Source organism: Gavialis gangeticus, unplaced genomic scaffold (genome assembly GCF_001723915.1).
Source record: "Gavialis gangeticus isolate Ggan-Ray unplaced genomic scaffold, GavGan_comp1, whole genome shotgun sequence".
Lineage (NCBI taxonomy): Eukaryota > Metazoa > Chordata > Crocodylia > Gavialidae > Gavialis > Gavialis gangeticus.
The window spans coordinates 140,547,515-140,574,949 of record NW_017729022.1 but is presented as its reverse complement, the minus strand read 5'-3'; the positions used below and the strand labels follow the sequence as shown (position 1 = coordinate 140,574,949).

At 41.8% G+C, this 27,435-nt stretch overlaps 1 protein-coding gene across 1 annotated transcript in view; it reads right to left on the bottom strand.

Moving 5' to 3' along the window:
- Positions 1-27,435, bottom strand: part of MACROD2 (MACRO domain containing 2) — a 1,830,990-nt gene that overhangs the window by 1,213,297 nt on the left and 590,258 nt on the right. The window contains exon 5 of the mRNA XM_019516252.1: positions 1,729-1,845. Within this exon, the coding sequence (XP_019371797.1) occupies positions 1,729-1,845 (117 nt within the window). The remainder of the gene's footprint in view (positions 1-1,728; positions 1,846-27,435) is intronic.

The following is a 27,435-nucleotide window of genomic DNA, read 5'->3' as shown; positions in this document are numbered from 1 at the left end:
AGGAGCCTGGATCAGCTGATGGGGCTCCCAGCTGTGCTCCCAAGGCTCCAAGCTACAGCCCAGCTATGCAGTCTGTTAATGGCATGTTAGGAAACACCCACAAAATTATTCTACATGTTTTATGTAATAACTTTGCGGCTTCTTCCTTGCTTTATCATACAATTAATTGCATTAACATGTAGCTGGGTAACAACTTAAGACATGATTAACTGGTTAATCACATCTTAAGTGTAATGTGTGCCAGGGACCTTAGTGTATAAGGTAAATATCTACCCTGCCTTCTGCCTGACTTCAGACTAGCACAGCTAACTTCTTTTGCCTGCAATATGAAAAGAGACATTTACTGAAAAGACTTACCACTACTTCTAATTCTGGCACAAGTAACTTGTATTGACCTACTCCATAATGTTAATTTATTGTTGTTGGACTGACTATATACTGACTATATACTGGAACTGTTTTTATACAAACCTTACCAATATTTTTGGCCACATCTACCCCACCCAGCTACCTCCAGGATCTTGCTTAACATTTGCCCCACAGCCAAAATCACACCTTTCATAATTAATGAACTACAGATGTCAAAACCTGGCTGTAAACCATATTAAATTTTCCATTTCAAGGTAGCAATCACTATCACTTATATCATGTCCTAGGCTTTAACATCATTATTGGATAATTCTATTTTAGCTGTGATAGTTTTTAAATGATTAGGAAAAATGCCTAATTTTATCTAAGGTACCTCTGGAAGATCCTGGAAATACTAAAACAATTCTTAAAATTGCAGCATAAATTAGATTGTACAGAAAATCAGCCTACAGGAAAATCAAAAAGGAGATCTGAATATTTTTAAATGAGGCATATTCCTAGCCCTGAACTGAATGCTTAAGAGAGCGCCTGAGTCCTCACGATAAGCTGCTCATAGTACTTTCTTGAAATTCATATATAATCACACCTCTTAATATTCTATTCTGTAAGAACTCAAACTGGGATGGGTGAAGGAGAGGAGAAAATCCTGTTTTTATTATGTATCACTGTTTTCATAATATGCTGTCAATATCCAAGTGTTTGCTTTTCCAAGTTTGGCTCACCACCTACAAAACAAGGTCAATCAAATAACCTTCTTTCTATTTAAAAAGAACGGGGATTTTGACAATTCCACTTTCAAAGTGCAAAAACATTCCAGCACTGAAAACTGCATTCCACTGAAAACTGAAGTGTGACAGATGCCTTCACAGTAATTGCCAATCAGCCTCTACATAGCAGCTGAAAACACAATATATCACTTTGATCTCCTTAGCTCTAAATGTATTCACAATCAAGGAATCTGAATGAAGAATATGAGATCTGCAGCATTTCCAAAAACTGACTCCATGACACTTACATATGATAGTGTATGTTTTGTTCATATTTTAGAAGACATTTCAGATCCTCAGACCCTTTATTCCATATATAAAACACTATACCTTTTAACAAATGTAAAGATAAAAGATGTGTTTAAAAACATTTATTTTCATTGTGCAACAGAGGTAAAACGCTCATTCTGGAAAGTGTGAATTCCTCAAAAGGCTGAAGAGGCAGATGCCATCACAAAACTTGCTTAATTTAATCCGACTACTAATTTTGCAAATGAATGCCTATTTGAATTACCCTATTGGGAAAGAATGCATGTGACCACGTAGTCTGGATCAAAAAAAAAAAGAAAGGTGGGTGAAGAAGTTCACTTACATTTTGCAGGTAGGTCATATCCACATGTAATTTTAGCTTGTCCTGTCTCACAGCCACTCAGGTTGCGACATTCAGCAACTAAGCAGGGCCCAGCAGCTCTGTGTATGCAACCATCCACTATAAAAACACAAAGGAAAACCTGACATTATTAAATGTTTAATTTTACACTATATTCATACAAGTCTGAGGACACAGGTACACCTACTGCAGGCTTCGTTTATGCAGTATAAATGTGTATGCAGACAGACATATGCAGCTCCATGATAAAGTATAGCCTGCGACAAAGCCATCTTAATATTTTGCCAGTCAACTGTTCAGTGAGGAAAAATGCAGGGCAAGAATAAAAGGCCCATGCCCAGGGCTCTAGGCATCCCTGCTATAAATTACAAAAACAAAATAAGCTTGCCAGTTCAAAACCTCTCTTCTGCCCCACACATTTGATTCTTCTAACATTCTGCAGATGCTTTAATGTCACCATGCGGCTTAATAGCCACTACTATAATCCCATGTAGTGACATTTATCAGATTTGCAATTTACAGTAGAGCTTTGTTTTGACCCTTAGTTTTTCACATTATTCGTGGAAGACTCAAAAGTTAATTAAATAATAATTACTAAGGTTGCAACGACAGCTAAGTATGCAAGAAAATAAGTAGAGTACATAGATCTTATTGCCCTCGAGAGTCAGCAATAAGAATCTCAGCAGTAGCAGAATAGTAAAAACACTAGCACAGCATTTTTGCTATCTCAACATGCAATCAAAGAAATCATTTATTGTAATTAAGGAATGGAGTATAAGGGGGAAAAAAAACAAAAAATAAGGAAAATATTAACTGAATCAACACAACAGTTACCACATGCCACTGAGTCAGTGGTGGTACCACTCAGCAAGTCACCATTCCTAGTGGATTATAGGTATAGATGCAACATAAATCAAATGTAACAAAAGTAATATAAACCAAAGTGTGAATTCTGTAAGCATATAAATATATTTATGCAAACAATGAAAACAACTATTGTTTTTGTATCATAATGATTTCACTGAGATTCAACCAGTTAAAAGTTACAGGTGATGTTATGTTGGTGCCACTGTTCCATGCAGGAAAGATATGAAGTACAAGGATGGGTCAGGATTGAAAAAACTTGCACAAGAGATGTAAGCACTATTTGCAATGCAGCTCATGAAGCTTCTTGCATGGTATCATACAAGCGTGTAGGGAAGGCATGAATAGATTTTCCTTTGCCTGTGTTTTGTCTGCTACCTATAAGCCTCACTGCAAGAGACTAGAGAACAATTGCCAACATGATGTTATGGAAAATTCCTTCTCTCATCCACCACCGGGATACTTCAGCTCTGCATTGTCAAATGGCTCGCTTTGTGTGTTAAGGATGTTCTTGATCCAGCAAAGTGCTGAAATTTCCCACAAAGCACTGTCTGCCGACCACTTCCTATGGAGATGAGGGCAGTTAATACCTTTGTAGAAATGATCCCTTCCTTTACTGCATTTTAGAAATTCAAAAATTCTATTGCTTTCTCTGATGTGCTTTATGCCTTTGTCAGTATTCAGATAGCCATGATAAAATTGTATAAATGATTCCCTTTAATACTCTGACATCAATCATGAACATAGCCCATTTAATTTCCATCACATCATTCTGAAATATTTTACACTAATCTGTGAAAAAGACAAGAAAGAAATACTGGTTTTAAACATCTTCATTGAAACTTTCAGTAGTCTTCTTACTGAAAATTAGATACACAGTATATGTCAACAAGGCCTCCTATGAAAAACTGGTTGTGTTTGATTCATTACTATATAAACCAAGGCCACCTAACTGCACCTTTGATGACTTAGAATTTCATCTCAAGTTTGCTCAAAGTCTCTCTTCAATTAGCTCTGAGATGTTAATGTAAACTAGAAAGTTTATAACCTTCAATAAGAAGTAGGAAAACATTTTGGTGTTCATACCCTCTTATTTTATTAAGAGATTACTGTAAGATTTACAAAAGCAAGGAAGATTAGATTACTAAACCAATGCACCTTGGGACCACTATTTTCTTTTTAAAAATCTGCTATTAACGCTTAGCCAATTATTGACAGAAAATCTGGTCTCAATTATTGCTCCTTAACACAGTGCTAAACACGTGGCACTGAACTGTTCCTTTAGGTCCAACCCTGAACTAGGAAAGAGCTGGTGTGAAGAGTATTTCACCCCAGGAATGGCTGTGGGAGGGAGTGAAAGAGAGTCATCACAATTCTTTCCTGTTTCCATAACTACTTGAGGAAGTAGTGATATGCTGCCTCAACACAGGGGTGCAAGCAAGCCTCCCTCATTGGTGAAGGAGTAAGCAAGCAACCTTACTCAGCTGAACACAAGATCCCTATAGACTGTGTAAATGCAGTATTGTAGGAGATGAAACCACTTTTCCCACTCTTACTCCTTGTTTCCATGTATGAGAAGTCACAACTTAAAGTTATAGGCCAGGTACAGGCATTAAACATAAACTGGTATAAGTGACTGAAAACTGGTCTAAACCCATAACAGTACAGTTCAGTAAGCACAGATTGGTAAAAAAAAAATGAGACACCTAGATGGATGTGGTATCAGACTTAAGTGATTTAAGTTAGACTGGTCTATCAAACTTCTATAGAATCATAGAAAATTAGAGTTGGAAGGGACCTCAGGAGGTCATCTAATCCAACCCCCTTGCTCAAAGCAGGACTCAGTCAACTATATCACCGCAGCCAAGGCTTTGTCTAGCTGGGCCTTAAAAGCCTCCAAGGATGGAGACTCCACAACCTCTCTGGATAACCTGTTCCAGTGTTTTACTACCCTCCTTCTAATGAGAAAGTTTTTCCTAATATCTAACCAAAACTTCCCTTGTTACAACTTGAAACCATTGCTCCTTTTTCTGTCATCTGCATCCTCTTTGGAACCATTGTTCAGGTAGTTGAAGACTGCTATTAAATCTCCCCTCAGTCTTCTCTTCTGCAGACTAAGTAAGTCCAGTTCCCTCAGCCTCTTCTCATAAATCATATGCCCCAGCACCCTAACCATTTTTGTTGTCCCCTGCAGGACTGTCTCCAACTTGTCCAAATGCTTTCTGTAGTGGGGTGAAGGTAGAGGAGAAAAATGGACACAGTACTCCAGATGTGGCCTAGCCAGTGCTGAACAGAAGTGACTAATCACTTCCCTTGATCTGCTGGCCACACTCTTACCAATGCAGCCCAGTATGTCATTAGCCTTCTTAGCAGCAAAGGCACACTGTTGGCTCAAATTCAGCTTACTGTAACCCCCAGATCCTTTTCTGCAGAGCTGCTGCCCAGCCAGCCAGCCCCCGGCCTGTACTGGTGCATGGGATTGTTCTGTCCTAATTGCAGGACGTTGCACTTGTCCTTGTTGAACCGCATGAGATTTCTTTTGGCCCAATCCTCCAATTATTTAGGTCTCTCTGAATCCTAACCCTATCCTCCAGTATATCAACTGCAAACTCACTGAGAGTTCACTCTCTACCATCTTCCAGGTCACTTATGAACATATTGAACAAATCTGGCCCCAGGACCGACCCTGGGGCACTCCACTTACTACTCACTGCCAACTAGACATTGAGCCATTGACTACTACCCTATGAGCCCAATAATCCAGCCAGTTTTCTATCCATCTAACAATCCATTCATCCAACCCATACTTCCTTAGCTTGCCTGCAAGGATGTTGTGGGAGACCATATCAAAAGCCTTGCTGAAGTCAAGGTATACCACATCTCCTGGTCTTCCCACAGCCATAGAGCCAGTCCTCTCATCATAGAAGACAATCCATTTGGTCAGGCATGACTTGCCCTTGTTGAACCCATGCTGACTGTTCCTAATCACCTTCTTCTCCTCCAAGTGCTTAGAAATGGATTCTTTGAGGACCTGCTCTATGATTTTTACAGGGACTGAGGTGAGGCTGACTGGTCTATAGTTTTGTAGATCCTACTTTTTCCCTTCCTTAAACACAGTCAGTATATCTACCCTTTTCCAAGCATCTGGAAACTCTCCCAATCACCATGAGTTTTCAAAGATGATGGCCAGTGGCTCTGCAATCACATCGAACAACTCCCTCAGCACCCCTAGGTAGGTCCCATCCAACCCCATGGGCTTGTATATGTCCAGCTTTTCTAAATAGTCCCTAGCCTGTTCTTTTGCTAGTTGGCTGTTCACCTTCTCTCCAAATTGTGCTTCCAGATGCAGTAGTCTGGGAGCTGACCTTGCCTGTCAAGACTGGGGTGAAAAAGGTATTGAGTACTTCAGTCATTTCTGCATTCTCCGTCACTTGGTTGCCAACCCCATTCAGTAAGAGACCTACGTTTTTCCTGATCCTCCTCATTACTGACATGTAGAAACCCTTCTTGTTACCCTTCACATCCCTTGCTAGCTGCAACTCCAATTGCACTTTGGCCTTCCTGACTTCATCCCTGCATGCCCGAGCAATCCTCTTATACTCCTCCCTAGATGCCTGTCCAAGTTTCCACTTCTTATAAGCTTTCTGTTTGTGATTTAGCTTATGGAAGAGTCCCCTGCTGAGTCAAGCTGGTCTTCTGCCATACCTGCTAGTCTTCCTGCACACTGGGATGGTTTGTTCCTGCACTCTCCGTAAGGTTCCTTTAAAGTACAGCCAGCTCTCCTGGACTCCTTTCCACCTCAGACTGGGTTCCCAGGGGATACTGGCCATGAGTTCCCTGAGCGAGTCAAAGTCTGCTTTTCTGAAGTCCAGGGTCCTTACTCTGGTGTTCTTCTTCCTTCCTTTCATCAGGATCTTGAACTCAACCACCTCATGGTTGCTGCTGCCCAAGTTGCCATCCATTACTATATTCTCCACCAATTCTTCCCTGTTTGTGAGCAGCAGGTCAAGAAGAGCACGGCCCTTAGTCTCTCCAACACTTGCCACAGGAAGTTGCCCCAAACACTCTCCATAAACTTCCTGGATTGTCTGTGTTCTGTTGTACTGTCCTCCCAGCAGATGTCAGGGTGATTGAAGCCCCCATGAGAACCAGGGGTTGTGATTGGGAAACTTCCACTAGCTGTTTGAAAAAAGCCTTCAATTTGAAGGACTTCAGATTCTTCCTGCTTGTTTCCATGCATTCATGTACATTAGCCAATTTCCCTGATTTCTCAGGAAGAATGAGAAATTGATCACTCCTGCTTGTGCTCCATACAGGTCACCAGCTGCAGGCAGGATGCAGGGCTGGAGGCCGTGGCAGCTGTCAGCAGTGGCTGAATGGTGGGAGGGGCTGGCCCTGGCCAGCCCAGCCTGAGCCAGCACACTGGGAGTGGGAGGACAGAGGGCCGTGCAGCAGGGATTTTCCCATCCGCTGCCTGGCCCAGCTGGCCAGTATGGCTCCTCTCCTCAGCTCCAGCCCCCCCACTAGAGGCTGGCTGTCAGAGGAAGGGAGTGGAGGCCCCTGCCCTCAGACTTGAGTCAGCATAGAAGGGAGGCCCTCTGCAGCATGGGCCTCCACTCCCCTGCCACTGACAACCAGCCACCAGCAGGGGAACAGGGCTGAGGACTGCACTGGCTAGCCAGGCTGGGCAGCATGGGGGGGATGGTCTGCTGCGTGGGCCCCTCCAAGCCATGCTGGCTCAGATGTGAGGGAGCCAGCCCTGTGTGGTAGGGCTTCTGCTTCCCCCACCTCACCATGGCTTATAGCCAGCTGCTGGCAGTGGTAGAGGGGATGCACTGGTCATTCAGGAGTGGCTGGCTGTTCAGCTGGTTGACTGGGGTCAGCACTCTCTGGCAGCCAACTGGGAGACATGCCTCAGCCAGCCCAGGCAGCATGCATGCCTCCCCCCACAGTAAAAGGTGGACATCCTTTCTGTTCACTCCCAATCTAACCTAGGGCGCTTAAGAGTCAAAAACAAAACTTAGACACTTCTGTCTTTGGCTTTATGTATGTCTGTACTTAGCCATAAATCCATATCCTCTGTATAGCATGCTCCAGAAGAGCAGAAAGAAAGGACAGGAACCAACACATTTCATGGAAAACTCATTTAAAATTAGAACTTTTCTGAAAAATTAAGAGGGGAATGGAAGAAAGCCACCATCAAATAAGCCAAATCAGACACTATTTTCCTGATAAACTTACTCCATCCCAGGAAGACAAGAAATAACTACATGTTCAGAACAAGACCATCCAGAACAGTGAAGAGTGACATTTAATCACATCACAATAACTGATTTCATAGCAAGAACAGGTCTTGCCTTAAAAAATAGTACTATTTCTTTGCATTTATGGTCTTTTTCATATGACATTTTAGGATTACAACATGCATACATTAATATCTAAATTTGGTAACCATTCAGCTGCTTCAGAGGTAGCTGAATGTGTTGATTTTAGATCTCCATTAAATGATCTAATTGGGCCATTGTTCACAATGTGTTGCAATGTCTGAAAAATTGCATCACAAGAGCAACCCAGGCTCTCTTTGATTTTCCATTTATGGAGTAGGTGTCCACATTTTACATGAAATGCCTGGATGCAATTCAAGGAGGACCAAATCTTTCTTGGTAGGTCAGATCCTAGCTGGGGCATTGTAGGGTCACTGATGATATATCCCTGTGGCAGGCTGGTATTTTCCCAGGCTTCCCTCCATTGTTCTTCGATGCTCTTGTTATCATCATAGAGCTTCCTGGTATATTTCCAGAAAGGTTTTCTAGATTTAAGCCTATGCAGTGGTGGCATGGTGATGTCCTTGGTTGACTGGGAGGTTGGGTTACCAATGGCCTTTATGGTAATCTACCCACAGGTTCAATATCAGGAAAATTAAGGAATTTGCTCATTCACATTACCCACTGGAAGATTTGATGAAACTTGGTGATTTGTGCCAACTGTCCAGGGAAAAGTTTGGCTTTACAAAAGAATACTTACTAATAGCAAATGGAAATTTCACTTCTTTTCCAAGTTGGCTCTTTTTATATATTACATAATAAAATATTAATTGAACAATGACTACCTCTGCATAAATATTCAACTGAATGGAAAATGTGAACAAAGCAATAAATTATTTCAAAAATATTTTATGTAGGTATAGCATTAGTAAAAACTATATTTTATAAGATTCAAAATATAGTTTCATCATTCTCACAACAGGTATATATGCAGCAAAATCTATTTCCAAATAAGAATACATGAGATAATATAATTTGGGAAAGCCTGGAGTGGATTCACAAAATATGAATGTAAGACTTCAGTTGCTGTTAAAACAATTCTTTATTTTAATTTAAAAAATCATGTCCAGGGCATGCATAGAACATTTATATGAAATACTTCATTTTCTGCGTATGTTGACTAGTAATACAAGCTAAGAGTAAAGTAAGTATTGTTAGCACAATAACTTTATGGAAATTACAGGTAATGATGACAACCTCGGGAGGGAAAAAATGATGGCCAAGTAAATATTGTTATTATACAGTACAGTTCGGAGGAAGAGATTTACATGATTATAGTGGCACACAGCCACATCACTTTTCTTTAAGAAAGTGAAGAATCTTTGACATATTGGTTTTAGACTCTTCAGCTGTACCATCAGTTTGATATATTGGTGCTCATCTGCATTTTTTAAACAGATTTGGTTCACTCGTTTGGAAAATGTCAAACAATTCGCACTGTTTCTATATTAGAATTTTTTTTATGATTGTAAAAATCCAAGCTATTATGCTCAAATTCAACCTGTTTCAATGACAACAATAAAGAATCAACCAGTTATTGATTTCTAAATCTGACAAAAAAAAATTTTTAGAATAAGGCCCTCTCACTTCCTCAGCGTTATGATACAGCTTCTTCTAGATTCATGGTTCCCAAACTGTAATTTGCTAGAGCATAGTAGGTGGTCCACAGCTTATCTATGGGTCACACCATTCTTCTCATTCTTTTTCAGTTAAAACCTTAGCATATAGAGTAAAAAGCATAGGATATAAAGTAGTCCCCCAGACGCTTAGGATATAGCTTAGGATATAGAGTAGTCCCCCAGAAATGTTGCAACTTCAGGTCTGTTGATACCAAAAGTTTGGGAAACACAAGCCTAGACCTTGGGTTCTTCCAGGCTAACCTCCTTTGTGAGATAGTGCTTATGCTAAGCAAGGCCTAGCATAATTAACAACGCACTAAAACTCCCAGAATGCTTCAAGGAGGTTGAGAAGTCAGCGATTGACATTCTGGTGATCACTATCTGACCCTTGAATAGAAGTGCTGACAGTATGATAAAAATTGCAAGCAAAGCAGTTTTTTTCAGAAAATACGGAAACGCAAGGCTAAACCGCAAGAACAAAAACAACTATATATCATGCTGATAAAGTCTGGGGAATATTCTAAGTAGACTATTAGAGATTAACATAAGAAGCGTAACCAATTATAATAAAGAGCCTGTAGAATATAGATGAGTTAACTAGTAACCAATAGAAATAAGAATTAGAAATGCATATGTATATGTGTTATCATATATAAGTAATAGAAAAGTTTTGTTAGATGCCTCACTCAGAGTGGGGACAGTTTTGTATCTTTTGTCTAAAAAAAGATAAGGGACTCCTTTAAAATGAGCTGTTGACCAGTTCTGAGACTACTGAATCAGGCAGCCGCACCTAGCCTTCGGGTTAGAAAGCCAGGGCCTGATTTAGGAACCTCGTGAACCAACAGACCCCCTTAGTTTATGACTTTGTGAAACAATAACAGTTTTAAATTGAACATCCAGGTCTGAGCCTGTGCTTAATTCAGTCCTTATATGATTCAGCACGAACTCACACATCCTTCTTTATATTTAAGGAAACCATGCATATACATCCATCTGTAATTTAAATATTATAAGAAGCAGAGACCAAAGCCCCTTCTACATGTTACATTCACGCTAAAATTAATATATGAATTGCAGCATAAATGGCAAAGGTGCTATATGTGCACCCAAGCAAAGGCACCATAAAATGGCAAACCAGCCATAAAAATGTTCCATAGACAACATAGAACAATTTAAGGCCGGTTTGTATGGTGCCTTAAATTGGAAGTGTGGCATGACCACAGATGCCCCCAAATCCACTAATTTCCAACGAGCCAGTTCTCCGACTGGGCCTGGGGTTAATATGGTGGGAGAGTGCAGCAAGAAATCAGAGGTTGCAGGCAGGGATAACCAAAGGGCTTCTCCCACAGTGACTTTAAACTCTGATCTGAGCAACTCTAGTAGGGATGCTGGATGTGGGGCATCAGAGGCTCCCATGCCCAGAAGCCCCATCAAAACTGTGGGATATGGGGTTTAAAGTTCCCAGTGAGGGAAAACCTCAAAACTGCCAGAGCAGCTTGTTGTCAGCCCCAGCCCTGACAGCTCAGGGTCTCAAACTGGACCTGAGGCTTTCCAGGCTGCTGCTGACAATCAGCTCATTGTCTACCCAGATAGCCCTGGGTCTATCCAGGGCTGGGGCCAACAATCAGCTGACTGTCAGCCCTAGGACTACAATCCCAGGCTCACCCCTGCATTGACAAGTAAGTAGCAATAGTGAAACTGGAATCTGATCACTGGTCCCAAAATGGTGATTCTTGCTATGCATGTGTGGTATGGCCGGAGGCACAGTTCTGGGATTAGGAATCAGATCTCTCTGCAGCATTAAATGAACATGTGCCAGGTGCCCACATTATCAGCTGCCTGTGGCAAGAAGTCATATAATAGACAAAAGGATGGAACCTTTCTGAAAGATATGTTTCATATTGTACTGCCATTCTGTTCCACAGAGATCCCCCCAAAAAATATACTGCACTCACTGAATATGGGTCTGTTAACCTGTTAACTTCACCTTGTGCCCCATATGTTGGGCTCTGTGATACATTTTTTGTGTCCTACAAAGACATTATTTCCAGAGCTCTGTCTTTCTAGAATATCACTAATCTTGAGTCAGCCTTGACTGGTAAGGAAACCCTTTTGACACTCCCAAATATCTGCAGAATGAGTACTCTTCCTTTCTGCTCTTACCTTCCACTAGTCATCCACAGTCCTCTGCAGCTGTCCATGCCTGATTAATTCCAGAGGCCTTTGCTCATCATTCAACAAAGTCTGAGCAAACTCTGTGCATTACTAAGTAGTTGCACAGAGAGTTAACTTTTCAGATATTAATATGATTTGAGTGACCTAAATATATATACTTCCTCTCTAGCCTAGTTTCCCCCCCTCCTTTACTGTTACAATTGCAGAACAAAGACCCAAGTGGAGTTCCATAATCCATGCTGTTTTGTAAGGGAATGGCTGGAATGCTACAGTCAAGAGGTCTTTGACATGCCAGATTTAAACAGATAAACTATGCTTGTTCTGCACTTTGCAAAGCGACGTTTGGCTCTATACTCTACATAATCAGTGTTTGTACAGAGCTTTAAATACATAAGCTAAAAGTAGCACCCTAACATTTGTCATTAAAACTATTAGCAATCCTATCACATCTATAATTTTAAGACCCACAAGAGACAGTATTTTGTCTTCCTAACAGTTCTGTAGAAGCAGTTAACTAAGAAAAACTATTTTCAAAGCTAACATGATCAATGGCACGAGCACAAGAGCAAGCAAGTAAATTGTTTATTCTATTACTTTTTTTATATCATTGCTCAAGAGAAGATACAAGAGACAAAAGTCATATTAAAGAAAGTTTGTTTTGGGGATTTTGAGTGCTCATTAAAATAATGTGTTTAAAAAAATCCTATAAAGGACTAGTAAGGAATACTACAAAGTTAACCCTTTTCTTCATTAATACCTTGCATATTAATTAAAACAAAATGGTAAATTATTAAAACAATTTGCTTTTTGGAATTAAGAGGTTAAAATTATTCTGCAAACACCAGATAATTTACTGATGCACGGTGGAAGATATATTTTTTTAAACGGAAAATCTCCTAAAGTTGCAAATGAAGCAAAAGCACTGGAAACACAGAATTAAGGGTGCCATGGGATGCTGTTTAAAAAAACTCAGCAGATCTAGGCTAGCAGTGCAGATGGTAATAAAAAATGGTAAGGTAATCAAACACCACTGCAAAACAATACAAAGCCCAGGGGAATGGCAAGCCCCAAACTATATTTGTGACCTTGTAGATAGTTTGGATTAGTTGAAACTCACACTTTAAGCAGCATAAACAAATCTATAATATATTTTAAAGTAACTACGCATTTCTTTCCATTCCTTCAGGCTTCTCTCTGGAATTACTCCTGCTCTTCTCCAAGAGGTTCAGAGGATATATTTATTTAGAGAAGTTACTTGTATGTGTTTTATCTGTCATGAAATACTACTTTCCCACATGATGAAAGCCAAAAGCATAGTTGCATAATGATTATATCAGATCCATTCAGAGGAAGGTAACAAGGAGTTGTTTTGGCTCTCTCGTAAATACATTCAGCATACTTGTCAGGTCAGGAGCCAGGTGGAAACTGAAAAAGATATTATTCCAGTTTTGAAGAACTGGTAAAGCATGTCTGATAAGTGCTATCATTTCCCAATTCAGCAGAGTTAAGATATCCATCTAGAAATTAAAATTAATTTACACTGGTTATCATTTAATCTCCTATGGCCCTATCTAAAGTAATTCAGAAATGACAAAAGTAAATAATAATAATATCAACCTTATTACCAAAACTTTAATTACAACTAAGACTACGAAGGACCAAAGATCTGATCTAGAACAAAGATGTACAAAGATGTATGACAAAGGTGAGACTGATCTAGAAATCTTCTATTAAAAGTGGGAATATGCACTAGAAGATGTTCTCATGTGCTGTTAGTTTTATTTTTAGAGCTCAGAATTTACTGGGATTAATACATAATAAAAGTTGGGTTACTCCATCCTGTAAGAAACAAAGAAGGCAAGTTGGGGTAGGAATAACATCCAATAAAACACAAAACCCCCTCAGAAGATAGGAGGGATGGGCAAGTCAGTGATGTAGAGAACAAGGACAGTACACAGAGATGTCAGGCAGAAGGGGCAAAACCAGGTAGGGACCCAGTGTGACTTAACAATATATGCAAAATGAAACCAAAGTCTGATTCAAGTTCAGGAAGCTTCTTTCTGTTCGGGAAAGCTATTAAGCCTGAGCATCCCACATTTGAAGTTAGACTGAGTGGAGCTCATTGCATATTAAGAACTGTTACTTGCTAGGATTCACCTGGATAAGAGGCAAGTTAACCATATTATACAGTGGTTTACTTAAAATAAATAGACAGTTAAATTTCTCTTTTGCTTTGGAAATTTTAACACAGATTTTCCGTAATATTTAGAAACCCAAACTACTGGGATAGTATGCAATTAATGTGATTCCCTAATATGGTTCTTTGTTCAAAATGAGGCCAAACTTGCTCCCTTTCCAGTCAGAGGCACAACTTTCACTGACTTCATCAAAACCATGACTGGGTCTGATACAACATAATGTGGCCTGTGTGTGCCCATGAATCTATATCCATGGATGCACAGCAAAGACAGACTCAGCCCAGATAATAAATTTGGTGCCTGCAGGAATAGAACAGTTAGGTACCAGAATGATCTACTAGTATCAGTATAGGGCTCTGTGGCTGGTCCTGGGGCTCTGCACCCATGAGAAAGCAAGAATATACTTAGGCAATCTCAGTTGAGGTGCTAGATGACACTCAGAGACAGAGCATGAATGCTCTGCTCAACTCAGACTTCCTTGTTCACAGCAGAATGGTATGTTTAATCAAATTCTACCTAGTTAAGTAGAGCAGCCTTATAAAATCTCTCTCCCAGCAAGCTCTCTATTCAAGTTATGCTAAAATACTGACTAGAACTTAAATTTCCAAATTCAGCCATCAGTTTAGTCAAAATGCACCTGGCAGTCATCTCTGCTCATCTTTTAACTGCTAGCCAGCATGTATTCTCTCATTCACTGAGGGCCTGACAAAGATCTGACTTCCAATGAGTGACCCTGTTCCTTGCCAGTACCTGATTTTGTTCTCATGTCTCTGATGGGGCTGCAGTTTCAACTCAAGCTAACATGTTCCTTGACTCCAACTTTTCTGGTGAGAAATACCTCCACAAGGAAGATGGCTGAGATCTAAGCCCTCATGCGGGATACTCTTCACACTGTCTTTAACCAAAGAATCTTTAAAGGACAAATCCCAAAGTCCTATTTAATGCAGTCCCTGATTCCACTTCAGTTTGCAAGCCAGCTTGCCAATGTTTTTTTTTCCAAAACCTTGCTCCTTCCAAGCCAAGATGTAAGGAGGACTTGCCATTATATCAACACAGGATTAATCCTTTCAGGAAGTCTTCACAGCTACTTGTTTCTAAAAGTCCAAAGAGAGATCCAAAGGTGCCGTAGTAAAACTGCACCAAACGACTCACATTTGGTAAGGTTGCCTTTTAGCTGCTGTTTGCCTTGGAGTAGGAAACATGCATTATGGTTATCTTCTTGCTGGGGAACAAGAGCAGGGGTGGGGCTATAACATGCTCTACAGATGCTTCTGAATGTAACAGGGAACCCCTGCACTTGCTACTAAGAAATGGAGAGGAAGGACAAAAGGGGGGCAGGGGAGTGCAGCCCCAGGCATGTTGCAGAAAGCCAGATGGCAAAGCAGCAGCAAGTGTGAACTGGCCAGGTGAATTGAGCCAGGGGCTAGAAAAGGACCAGCTGTTAAAGGCAGAATTAACATTTGGGCCCAGGGAGCAGGGTCACATAACCAGAAGGGGGCTGGGCTTGGAGCATAGATACCCAGCCTCTGGCCACAGAGGGGACACTTTGTGCTGTTGCAGGACATGGAGCTCCCAGTAGAGGCAACTACAGTGAGGTATCAAGCCAGCCCAGGAAAGTTACCTGGTGGGTTGGAGGGAAGCAAGCTAATTTAAGTAGGAGGGCTCACAGACTAGAGTCCCAGAGAGGATTGCATTTGAGTTAGGACCAGTTAGGTTGCTGTTTTGTGCTTGAGTTTTACTGGAGAACTGGGTTGTGGCTACAGGAGAGAAGGAGGCCACAAGCGGAGTGCTTGGAAGGGACCCCCCCCCCCACACACACTATCAGGGACTGGAGATAGACCAAAATTGAGCAGGCTGAGGCTGGCATAGTGAAACTGGTGCCCCAAAAGAGCCTGCAGCTAAGTCATTGCTGAGGCTTGGGAGTTGTCTCAAACAGAGCAGGGCTGAAGCTTGACCAGAGGAAAAAGGGGGCCAAAGTCAGGACATTTGAAGTCCCGGCAGATGTTTGTATGCCTTGGGGGGGTTGGGGGATAGAAGAGGGGGAAGCAAGTGTTACCTTAGAGATGAAACACCTTGAGAAAAGCACAGAGACCTCCAGGAGTGAGTGTGGACCAAGCAGCATGGACAGAGCCAGCAGGTGGGTGAACTAAAGAAACTACTCCTGGTCCCAAACAATGACACCAAAGGCACTGGAGGCGAGGTGGGACTGGAAAGCGCCAGCAGGTGGGTTGGGCCCTAGAGGGCACCAAGTGCCAGAGATGGCAACCCATGCAGTTTGCTATACTGAGGCAAAAGGTCTCTGTGCTTAAGTACTTGTGGTGTACATGCATCCACAGTGAGGATATGCAGACGTAACATTTCAAAGAATCTGGTTACTGGTAAGTAACTGTTGTTTATACCGGTGTACTCACTACATGCAAACTGCAAGGTCTATTCATAAAATTGTCATAAAAAATATTAGTCTGCTTACACTGAACAAGAAGTAGAATGATGACAAAATTAAACATTTTAACTACTGCATTTTTATTATTTTAGTAAATGGTTAGTTAGAGCAAGGATGTGGAAAATCAAAAGTTACAGGGAATGCCAAATAAGTTGCCATAAAAAGCTAGTGATCACTATTGCTACCTTCTCTGAATGAAAAACTAAATGGAGCACAAACTTTCTCTTTATCTGATATTTAGGACACCATGTTTTTCAGTCCTAAGTGTACCACTTTCAGTTTGTAGACAGTTATAATGTCAAATGAATTCACACTTTCATCAGCCCACTCAAGCAACATAAGGGTTCAGTGAAACATGGGTCTTATAAACCTGTCTGAATGTCACGGTTTTGGCAGTAAAAGAAAACTAGGAAATGCTCCAGTTGTAGCTTTCCATGGTTTTCCCAGTCCAAAAACCTGACATTAAGGCATGTGGTTCAGGAACTACATTTTTTTCTTTATCACATTAGTGTTCAGACACCTGACATTCCATATTCTCCTGCAAATGAGAAGTTGAAACTGAGAGGGGGAGCAAGGGGGAAAAAAAACCCTCTCCTCCCCCCACTACCCAAGAGTGCATCCATCACAGCAAGCAGACAAATGGCATTTTATTGTTTATTCATTGCTAAAGTGATAAGCAGAGCTCTGGCAAACCTTAAGGTTTCACTGCTAAATCAAAGCCACCTCCTGTTCAGCAGAATTTATGTCCAGATTCTAAACCTTGCTTTTTCCTTACTAGGTATCATCATCTAGAGGCAAAGGTATCTTCTAATGACCTATAAACCTTCCCCTTCATCCGTCTCCCTCCCGCCCCGCAGCCCAAGTCCTTAAATTCAAATTGTTCTGGGAGCAGCCTGCTAGCTCTCCTATCCAGGGGCTTTAAGAGCAGATGGGCACCCCAGCCTTCCACTCTGAAGCCTGAATTAACTTTCCTGTCCTCTTATTCAGTCGCAGCAAGAAATACAAGTTACATTTTACTGCTACACTATTTACCTTGTTCTCTAAAGTTCAGTTCAACCCAAATGTTCAGCATTGTCACAGGGAACCAATAACAGACCCAAAGAATGCAACACTAATTCACTATCGTGCAACCTTGCAAGGTAATGGATACCCTTTATCTGCAGCACCTTTGAAAAATTGTACTTTCAAATGAATTAATAGAAATGGTTGAATAAAATGTCATGTCCCCACCAAGAGGTGGGAAGTTTGAGAAGTTTCAATTAGCAAAGCAGTCTGTTTTTAGTTCAGTGTCAGTTCAAATTTAGAACTGTGCAGCAGTAAATATACTGTATTTCCTTACATAAAACACAAAACTTGGGGTGTGCATTATAAGCAAGGGAATATGGTAATAGCAGTTTCTGTATCTCAAGTCTCTGCCTAGGGGGAGGAGAGTAAAGGTAATACTGCATGTGCTTCACAGGAGGCAGCAACATGAGCCCTCTGACCTCCCTAGCTTCTACTACTCAGTTACTCACTGGTACTTACCAGTGTTTTCAAGGAAAGATTTCTTTTCTTCATTCTGCTTTTCAAAAACAAGGTGTGGATCTCATTCTGTGGTAGGTTGTATAAGAGAAAATACGGTATCTTTATTTTAAATTACATTTTTACACTTAAACTGATGTGCAGCACCCGTATACTAATGACATCCAACCAGAATGCTCCAACAAAATCATTGTTATGGTTTGTCTTGATGTTGGCTACAATTCCCACTTCCAGTTCCAGTGCCTTCTATACCCCCAGCTCCTGGGAAACCCATCTGGACTGCACCCATGCCTCAGGGGCCTAACCATTAAGCCAAACTACCTAGGCCTCAGGCTCCCTTGAGATTATATGTCCTTCATACCCCTGTCATGTCAAAAACTGGCATCAATTTGAGTGGCTGTAAAAGAGTTAATACTGGACTGTGTCCCCTCCTGATTACTGGTAGAGAGAAGCTGGAAGCCATCATGTAGCACAGTGTTTCCATGAAGTGAAGTTCTGGCAAAGAAAATCACCTTCCTCAAGACATGCCCTGCAGCTCTGATTTGGGAGGGCTGGTTGAGGGGCAAGGGCAAGGTGGTGGGGGGAGTGCATGTGGTATATAAGTAAATATGGTAAACAAGAGGAAAAAAAGAAAACCTCTATGAACACCAAAATGGGTAGTGGAACAAGAATGTATGGCAAGAGGAAGGCTTCACCTATGTTCTGATGCTGCCAGCATTCATCCAACTGCGAGCACCTTACAAATGAGTAGAAGCATATGTATTCATATCTTTTCTAACCTTCTGAACGTGCAAACAGTGTGAAGACAAAGTAATAATCAGGTTTTTTTGGTACAAGCGCATGATTGAACTGGTAAGAGGGAAGGGACATTAGCAAGAAAATGCATTTCCCTCTCCTTTAAAAATGCTATTTTCTTTCCTCTGTGGTATTTTTCTTCCCTATAAACTTTGGCATTTTACTGTTTCAGGGTGAGAGCTTGCAATAACTACTTCTCTAACTGGCAAATAGTTTGAAAATTCTGAGTACGTGCACCAATCACAGCAGAAGAATAAGTAGTAGCCGGAATAGGTATTTGCATATTGAGTATAGTTATTAAACAGCCATCACACGGTGATTATACAAATGTATGCACTATGATCAGCTAATGGTTGTCAGGCACAGGTCAAGGATTCATAAAGAATAGGTTAGAGAGAAATAATTGCAGTGATTCCACAAAAGCAGCCTCCAGAATGGGACAGCGTCCTTGCCTCATGACAGGCTGTGACAGCCTCATTTCGGAATAATTTTAAATACATATTGAGGCTGAAAACAGAGTCAAAAGTTAACTGTTTCTCACTGAAAGGAAAAGGGAAGAGAATAACTATTTCATCCATCAGGGAACATAGATCATTGCATAAAGTAAGCACGGACTACTAAAATAAGGCTTTTCGGTTTGGGGTCCTAAAATTTCAGTGTAGACAATTAAATATCAGAAGTCACTACTGAACGGAGCTTTCTCCCATTGCAGGAGAACAATATAGAACATACTGGCTACTAGAAGATGCTAAGTGATCAAAGCTAAAATAGGATTCATTACTGCCTTTGAAGCCATGAAAGGACAAAATGTTAACCTACTTCCTCTGAAGACTTCTTGGGGGTAAGTAGATTAACTAAAAAAAAAAAAGAGATGAGGAAACAAGGTAAGAGAAAGGAGGAGGTCCTACTTCAAATAACAGGGGAGACAAGCTCTTTTGAGAGAGGTGGAGCTGTACAGATAGCAGGAACTGTGAGAATTAAGACGGCTTCAGGCATCGCAAAATAAGAGTGTAAGCAATTTTTTTTAAACGTGATCCTCCTTTTTACTCTGTAAGGCAGTTGCTAGATTCTTCAATCACTGAAGTTTTGTTTGTTCGAGTGAACATACTGTTAGTGGAAAGAGCATGAAAAAAGGTCATGGAGGAATAGTGAGGTGCAAAATTTAATCGGACACTTAACTCTCAAAGTGGTAGCTCCTTGTTCACTCGTATCTCTTCCCTGCTCTCCAGGGCTGGGAAAGTTCTCTCCTCCATACTCACATACTTAACCTATTTGGTCAACGGTTACATTCTTCTGTTTGTCAAGGTTGTGACAGGAGATGAAATGTCTTATGCAACTATGAGCATCAGGAAACTAAAACGAAACCAAAAACTAAACTGAGTGCACCCATTTCCTACCAAATTCAGAATAGAGTACTGGGATGACATGCTAATGGTGATATATGCAGCTTGGCAAATAAAGTGCTGTGCCTTATAACAGCTGCAGCTTCTTCAGGCCATAAAAATCACTGACACAGGGCTGGAAGAGACCTTCAGAGGTAATCTAATCCAACCCCTTGCATGAGGCAGTATGATCCCTGGCCAAACTATCCAATCCAATGTCTAACCTATTAGCAAAACTACTCAGCTAACACTGACACCACACAAGACATAATACCCTAACCTGCCAAAGGTAAAGCACGGGGACCATATTGGCCAATATCCTGCTGCTGCAAAGTTTATTAAAAATATGCTCAAAAGATTCCAGAAAGAGGGTCATTACCCCTGCTACTGAGGAAAGCAAAAATCCCTGCAATCCATACCAGTTTGACCATGGGGTAAAATGTCTTCCTCTTGCCAAATTTGGTAATTGGTCTAACCCTGAGCTGAGACCCTCTAGCTAGCATGTAGGGGTGTGCAAAGCAGGTTCTATTTGATTTGGATTCAGATTCAGCCCGAATCAGGGACAGTGATTTGATTTGTTGATTCAGATCACTGTCCCTGATTTGATTTGGTCAAATCTGAATCTAAAGATTTGATGCTGATTTGGAGAATCAGTGATTTAGACAGACACAGCTTTAAAAAAATTTTCTACGTACCTTTAGGTAGCAGGCACGGCTCATGATCACTGCGATGTTGGGGTGCATGGAGCATCCCACAGGAGCACAGGGGGGCCCTCCACATGCTCAGCGGTGAACCTGGAAGTGGACCAGAAGTACTTCCAGTCCACTTCTGCATCTGCTGGGGAGCATGCTGGGCTCCCCCTTCCCCGCATACACACACCTCCCTGGTTTGGCATTGGCCACAGGGGGACCCCAGGTGCCCGCCCCCCCCACCAGACCCAGGAGCACCAGTTGCCAAGCCAGGGGAGTGGGGGGGGGGGCGGGCTGCACACTCGGAAGTGGACCAGAAGTACTTCTGGTCCACTTCTAGGTCTGCTGCTGAGTGCGCTGGGGACTGCCCCACACTTCTATGGGACACTCCATGTGCCCCAGCATTGCTGCAATCACAAGCCCTTGCTACATAGAGGTATCTAGAAAAAACATTTAAAGATGTGTCTGTGTCTGAATCTCTGAATCGATTCAGAGGGTTCTGATTCGATTCAGAGAGATTAAAGTGTCCTCTGATTCGATTTGGATTTGGAGATTCAGCCACTGAATCGGGCCAAATCTCCTCCGAATCGAATCAAGGACTGAAGCTTCGCACAGCCCTATTTTCATGTTTTCTTTCCCAAATACAAAATATGTTACTCACATTGAATGCATCAATTACAGTAGCCAGTTCTGTGTCCAATTGGATTTAGCCTGTATTTTGGATAAAATAAAGCTTTTAAAGGTAGCTACTGTGCACATATGGCACTTGAAAGAGACAGGGGCTATAAGAACCCCTGACTAGGGAGCTGGTGGATTACAAAAAGGGTAAGATTAAGCCCCAACATGGAAGGATTCTCTTGCTTGCACTACAGCTTAACAGACTACAAGAATATTAAGAGATACTTATGCACTGGTAATCAGTTTGCTTATTTCTTGTACTGATTTCACTTGTTTGAACTATCTCCTGGTTGACGTGCTTCTCAGTCTGCAATCACAGAAAGAACTCTCAGTTCAGCATGCTGGGAGAGCCAGATAAACTAACGGCATTAGTTACACAAGGTTTACTCTGCAATAAGTTGATTCTGATTGCACATACTACAATGCATGCAAAGTAATAACATCTTGGGAAAGAAGGGTTAATGTTAAAACTTACTAGAAAATTATGTGCAAAGACAGGTTGTTACAGAAAATGCTGTAACAAAAGCACAGGTTGCAACTGTTGGAAACGTTCAAATGTGGTCCTCATTGAGAAATTAAAAGAATTCACTTTGTTCAGTTACTGAAGCAAACAGTTCAAGAGACCAAAATTTTCATAAGACTACTGGTGGATTTTAAATGTTTGATTTTCAAGCAACAAAAGAAAAAATGCCTGTGCAAAAATTAAGTACAAATGAAACAATTTGTACAGTAAACAATATTTAATCAAAAAACACAGAGAAGGTAGCAACTATTTATTCTTTTTAAGAAATTACCAGTATAATTGAGTGTGTGTGGACAAAACAGGGGCCCTAAACTGAAGTGGTGGATTTTAAAAAACCCCGCTTCAATTTAGGGATTATTAACCCCCCCATGTCATGTGGGAAGGGGAGGGCGAACTGCCGGTGGGCTCCCTTGGGGGTGGGGGGGGCTGGTGCTCTCCTCCACAACAGCAGCAGCACCCCCCCCCCCAGCAGCACCCACCTGCAGGGACCCGGCTTGGGCAGTCCCGGGGCGCACTGCAGCCACGGAGGGAAGCACCAGACCCCTGCACAGCTCAGGCAGGCAGGCTCCAGTGGGGGCAGGGAGGGAAAAGATCAGGCTCGCTGCATTTCTTGGGCGGAGCTGCTTTCCCAGGCTGCTGCCAGGCTGCCTGCAGGGCTTCCTGCAGAGCCCCTCAGCTGCACAGAGCCCGGTGCTTCGCTCCACAGCTGTAGGGGCAGCAAATGAAAACTCTTTGGAGGAATTTTAGTTTGCTGCACCCCAAGTCATTTAAGGCACATTACACTGTCAAATTTTCTACGGTGGCTGGAATTAATGCACAAAAAGCCACCGAGGCATGCAAACACCAACACCATTAAAGCAGTGCAAAAGCATTTAGCCCACTTTAAAGTGTCACGCACACACACCTCTTATTTAGTTGACACACAGCCATAATGTTCATCAAAGCATCCCACAGCACAACCAAAGTATTAGGGGCATCATCACAGCCCTACAACATAAGCACCTTTGTTGAGACAGAGAAGGGGAAGGGGCCAAGAAATCCATTATAACTTCTCTCTCCCACCCTAAATTGCAGAGAATGAGATCTCATTTTGGACTATACTAGAAGGATATAACAACCTGGCTATATCCATTGCAAACAGATTAATTAAAAGGAGAATGCAATTTTAATTCACAGCATCACCCTTGATCCATAAGGGAAAAAAATAAACAAAACGAATATTTCCACCTGTAGGATAGAATGAACAGTGACAGGGAGACAGGATAAAAAAATGAAGCCCACAGTACTTGTTTACTGCAGCATGATGAATCTGTACAGAAGTGAAGAAAGCAAAATTAAAGAAAGTAAGTTATATGGGGAATTTATTAGCCATATTCAGTATCTAATCCTTCAATCAGAACTTGCACCCTAAATTTTATTTGATAACGTTTTTTCAAAGACTCGGTTAGCCTAGAAGATCCACTGATCTCACTTACCTGAACTAGCTAAGACTGCCCTTTTATTATGTGTGTGAGTCACAGAGTAGAAAATAAAAAACTACACACAGTTTAAAATTGCAAGCCAATAGCTGAAGGGTGTAAAAGCAAGTCCTCCCACTCAGATGGCTGAACTTACCAGTTCCGTATGTCTCCTAATTCCCTCAGACAACCTCATGCTTGTCCTAAAATACTAATAGAGGACATGCGGGCAGGGGGAGAGGGTGGGGGAATGTAAGAGCTCATACTCTATGCAGCATTATTATGTATTATTTAGTTTAATATCTTCTTGTGGCCAACACAAAATTACTACGTACCATTTTCTTCAAAAGAACATTGTAGTAATTTTGGTGTTGCAGCCGAACCATTAAAGTATAATAGTGTACACACAAAAATTCTGCTGATTAGCCAGCAAAAATATGTAATTATACCCACAGTGTGGGATTCTGCTGGCTGGTATTCTACTGCATGCTGCTTTGTAAGACTTCTTCCCTGCCAAAACTAATGAGGAAAATACTGAGCTGTTACTTCCAGTTGTAGCAAAGGTTTTTGTCTCAATTTTATTGATATTTATAAAGTGATCACCATGTATAACAAACAAGCCACACTGCCAACATTAAACTGTAATCTACAACAGCTAATGAATAAACAACACAAGGTTTAACAATGCTTCATAGGTCCATAATAAATTAAATGAATTTCCTAGAAGTACTTGTACAAAGTAATTGTGAATATCTAATTTATCCAAAGCATTTCAGTTTTCTAAAATTTGATCTAATTAGTAAAGAAAGTGCAACATAGAGTGAAAAATCAATTTAAGTGTAGGAACAGATCCCAACAATTATCCCTTTAGACTAACAACAATACAGATCTTTTCCATAAGTAGCTATTGATAAGCTAAAGTAAAACCAAGGTTACATGTCATATGTGGTTTTACTAAGTCCCAGAGGAACACACAGCCATGTTGCCAATTCTTACATTCTGTATTTGATTCAGCTGCTAGGATCATGTAATTATGTGAGAAACTCAGCTTATAAAGCAGAGAAGGGTTGTGTGAGTGTGAGTTTACTCTCCCTCTCCCTAAGGCACATACATTTTTTAAAACTCCAAACATAAATGAAAGAACCCATTTTTGTCTCTCTCACCCCCTTCCTTTTTAATCTAATGTTTTGGTTTGGCTTTTCCCCACTTTTGGCCACACCTGGCTCACATTTTGGAATATTTTAGGTTTCCAATAAATGAAACACAGACCTATGTCTCTCTTGGACCTTATTAGAAACCATTGAACCCAGGAGAACTCTAATGGCTGAAAAAAAAACAAAAAACTCATAACATGTAAAACATTTCTGTCATGGTTCACAAGGGTGTTAGGCCTAATGCATGAAGCCGGGAGTGAGAACTGGTAGGAATGAACTGTGGGTTAAGAGCACCTGAGGACAACCCAAGTTCCAAACCAAGAGGTGGGAACCAAAGTCCAAAGATGAGCAAGAGGACTAACCAGGGATCCAAGGTCAGGAGGTAAAGCTAAGGTCAAATGAAAGTCCAAACACTGAATCAGAAGGTTAACCAAGACTCAGGGAGTCAGAGGAATTACTAGGACAGGAGTAGTACAATGACCGGAGACCAGTCAGCTTTGTAGCAAGGCTCTAGTGCTGGAGGGGTTCCTTAAGAGCAGACCTGGTACCAATCAGAGGGAAGGGGCTAGGGCTCAGCTGGCTTTGGTTAGTTTGTAAGGCTCAATTAATCTGGCTGCAGAGCAGAAACTTCACTTACTCTTGCCCCTGTACGCTAGGGTTCAGGTGGCCCTGGTTAGTTCATTGGCTTCAGCTGGCCCAGTTAGTCAGGCTGCAAGGCATGAGCCTCACTTAGACTAGTGCTTTCAACTTCCAAGCATAACAGTGCCGGAAGCATTTCAGCCACCGCACATACCTGCAGTGCCAGTCACACTCTCCTAACTGGAATGCTTCATAAATCACTGTAGCTACATGCAGCCTCATGCTCTGTAGATAGTTGGTTTGACAAGGGGCTATAGCAACCTTTTCTCCAGCCTCCTCTCACATGGCAGGGGGTAGGTCTCTGCTGCAATACAGGGGCTGTGGCACACCCCCACCCCACATCTGGCCACTCCACATGGTGGTGAATGGAAGAAATGTCACTAGAAATGGCATACTCCTACCATTCTTCCTGTGCACTCCCACTGCCAAAACAAGGAAATGATGTCCTGAAACACAACCCCTGCCAGAACCAGAGAGGGACTGGGGGCTGGAAAACCAGTATCCTAGCTCCAGCGACAACGGGTGCAATAGGAATCAGCACCAAATCCACTTTCTCCATATTCCCCATGCATTTCCCTGCCTCCTCACTGCTTCTCCTCACTGCTTCTCCCCAACCCTTATTGCTTTCTTTTGTTGCAGCAACCACTTCTCTTGACATTGAATTTGCCTCCTGTGGCAGTCAACAGCAATGGGAATTGGCATCAAGGGTAGGGAGCAGCAGCAGCAGTGGCTGCAGGAGAAGAGTGCAAGAGATAGAGAGGGGTGCAAGAGATAGGGGTGATAGATTACCCCTCAGCACAGAGCAGGATGGGCTGCTGTGGTAACAGGCTGTGTTACTTAAGAGGCAGGGAGACTCCTGAAGGACCCTCATCAAGCCTTTATTATAACAACTAACCCATGAAACCAAAATGGTCCACTGACCACTTCCTGTGGATGACATCACTCTTGAGTAAGGGAGTTTCTCAGGGGAAAACTTGTTACACGCTTAGTTACAAAAGGAACCTAAACAAAGGAGAAACATTGGTAAGTCTCTTCGTTTAGACCAGACTAAGTCACAGGTCTAATTTCTTTGGTGGAACTGAGGCATGTCCGCACCTAGTGTGGTAAACAGGTGGAATTTGATGGAGATGTTCTGGATTCCTAGGGAGAAGACCACTAGGCATTCCCACCCAGTATGAATGAGGGGTATCTGCCCTAGCCTGAACGGTGCCTTGGACCCCCAGATCTGAGATCCAAGCTTCTTGCTGGGGGGAAGGAGCAGATACATGTCTTGAAGCATGCCTGGTGTTATAGTTCTGTCCCTGATGGCCCTTTTTTTGTTTGTTTTTTTGTTTTCTCATTAAGTTCCTGTGGATTAACAAGTTTTGGAACCAAGTTATTTATCATACTTGGTAGGGTTGTACAGAGTTGACGACTCATGAGCAACTCAAGCTGGACTCCAATGGCATTGAAAAGTAAATCAAGAGTGCCTTATGAGATCTTCATTCTTCTGGAGCAAAATCTTCACAGTCTGCCCTGCACATTCTGCTTCTCCATTACTATGGGGGAAATGTGGACTTATGATGACATGCTGAAAGTCATACTGGGCTACAACCTGCTTAAATACAGCTCCAGAAAATTGTGAGCCATTATCAGTTCTTAAAACTAAAGGTATGCCATGGCATGCAAATATACTCTTCAATGCCATTATAACTCTCTCTGTTGTGGTGTTCTGTAATTGTACCATCTCCAAGTAATGGGAATAATAATCAATAGCAACGAGGTAAACAGAAACCTTCCAGGTGAATAACTCAGCTCCCAACATCTACCCCGGGTGATCTGGTAAATCAGTTGTGAGGCATGGCTCCACATGGACTGGTTGGTGTTGAGCCCAAACCTTATAACTGGCCTCTCATTTCTGTATGTCAGCACAGATGGAAGGCTACCAAACTGTCTGGCAAGCCCTGGCTTGACATGTTGCAATGCCTAGGCAAGCATCAAGAATATCCTCTAGGATTTCCTGGCATAACGCTGAAGATATCAGTACTCTGTTGTAGAACATGACTAAGTCTCTCACCATTGATGATATGTAGGGGGTGGATGTGGGTGCATGTGCACCCCATGAGCATGGCAGTGCACTCCCACTCTGCGGGCAGTTGCTGCTCACCACCACCCCCCGCTCCCACTGCCGACACCACTGGCGACATCTGTGGGTGGTCCATGATCATCACTGGCCACTACCAATACTG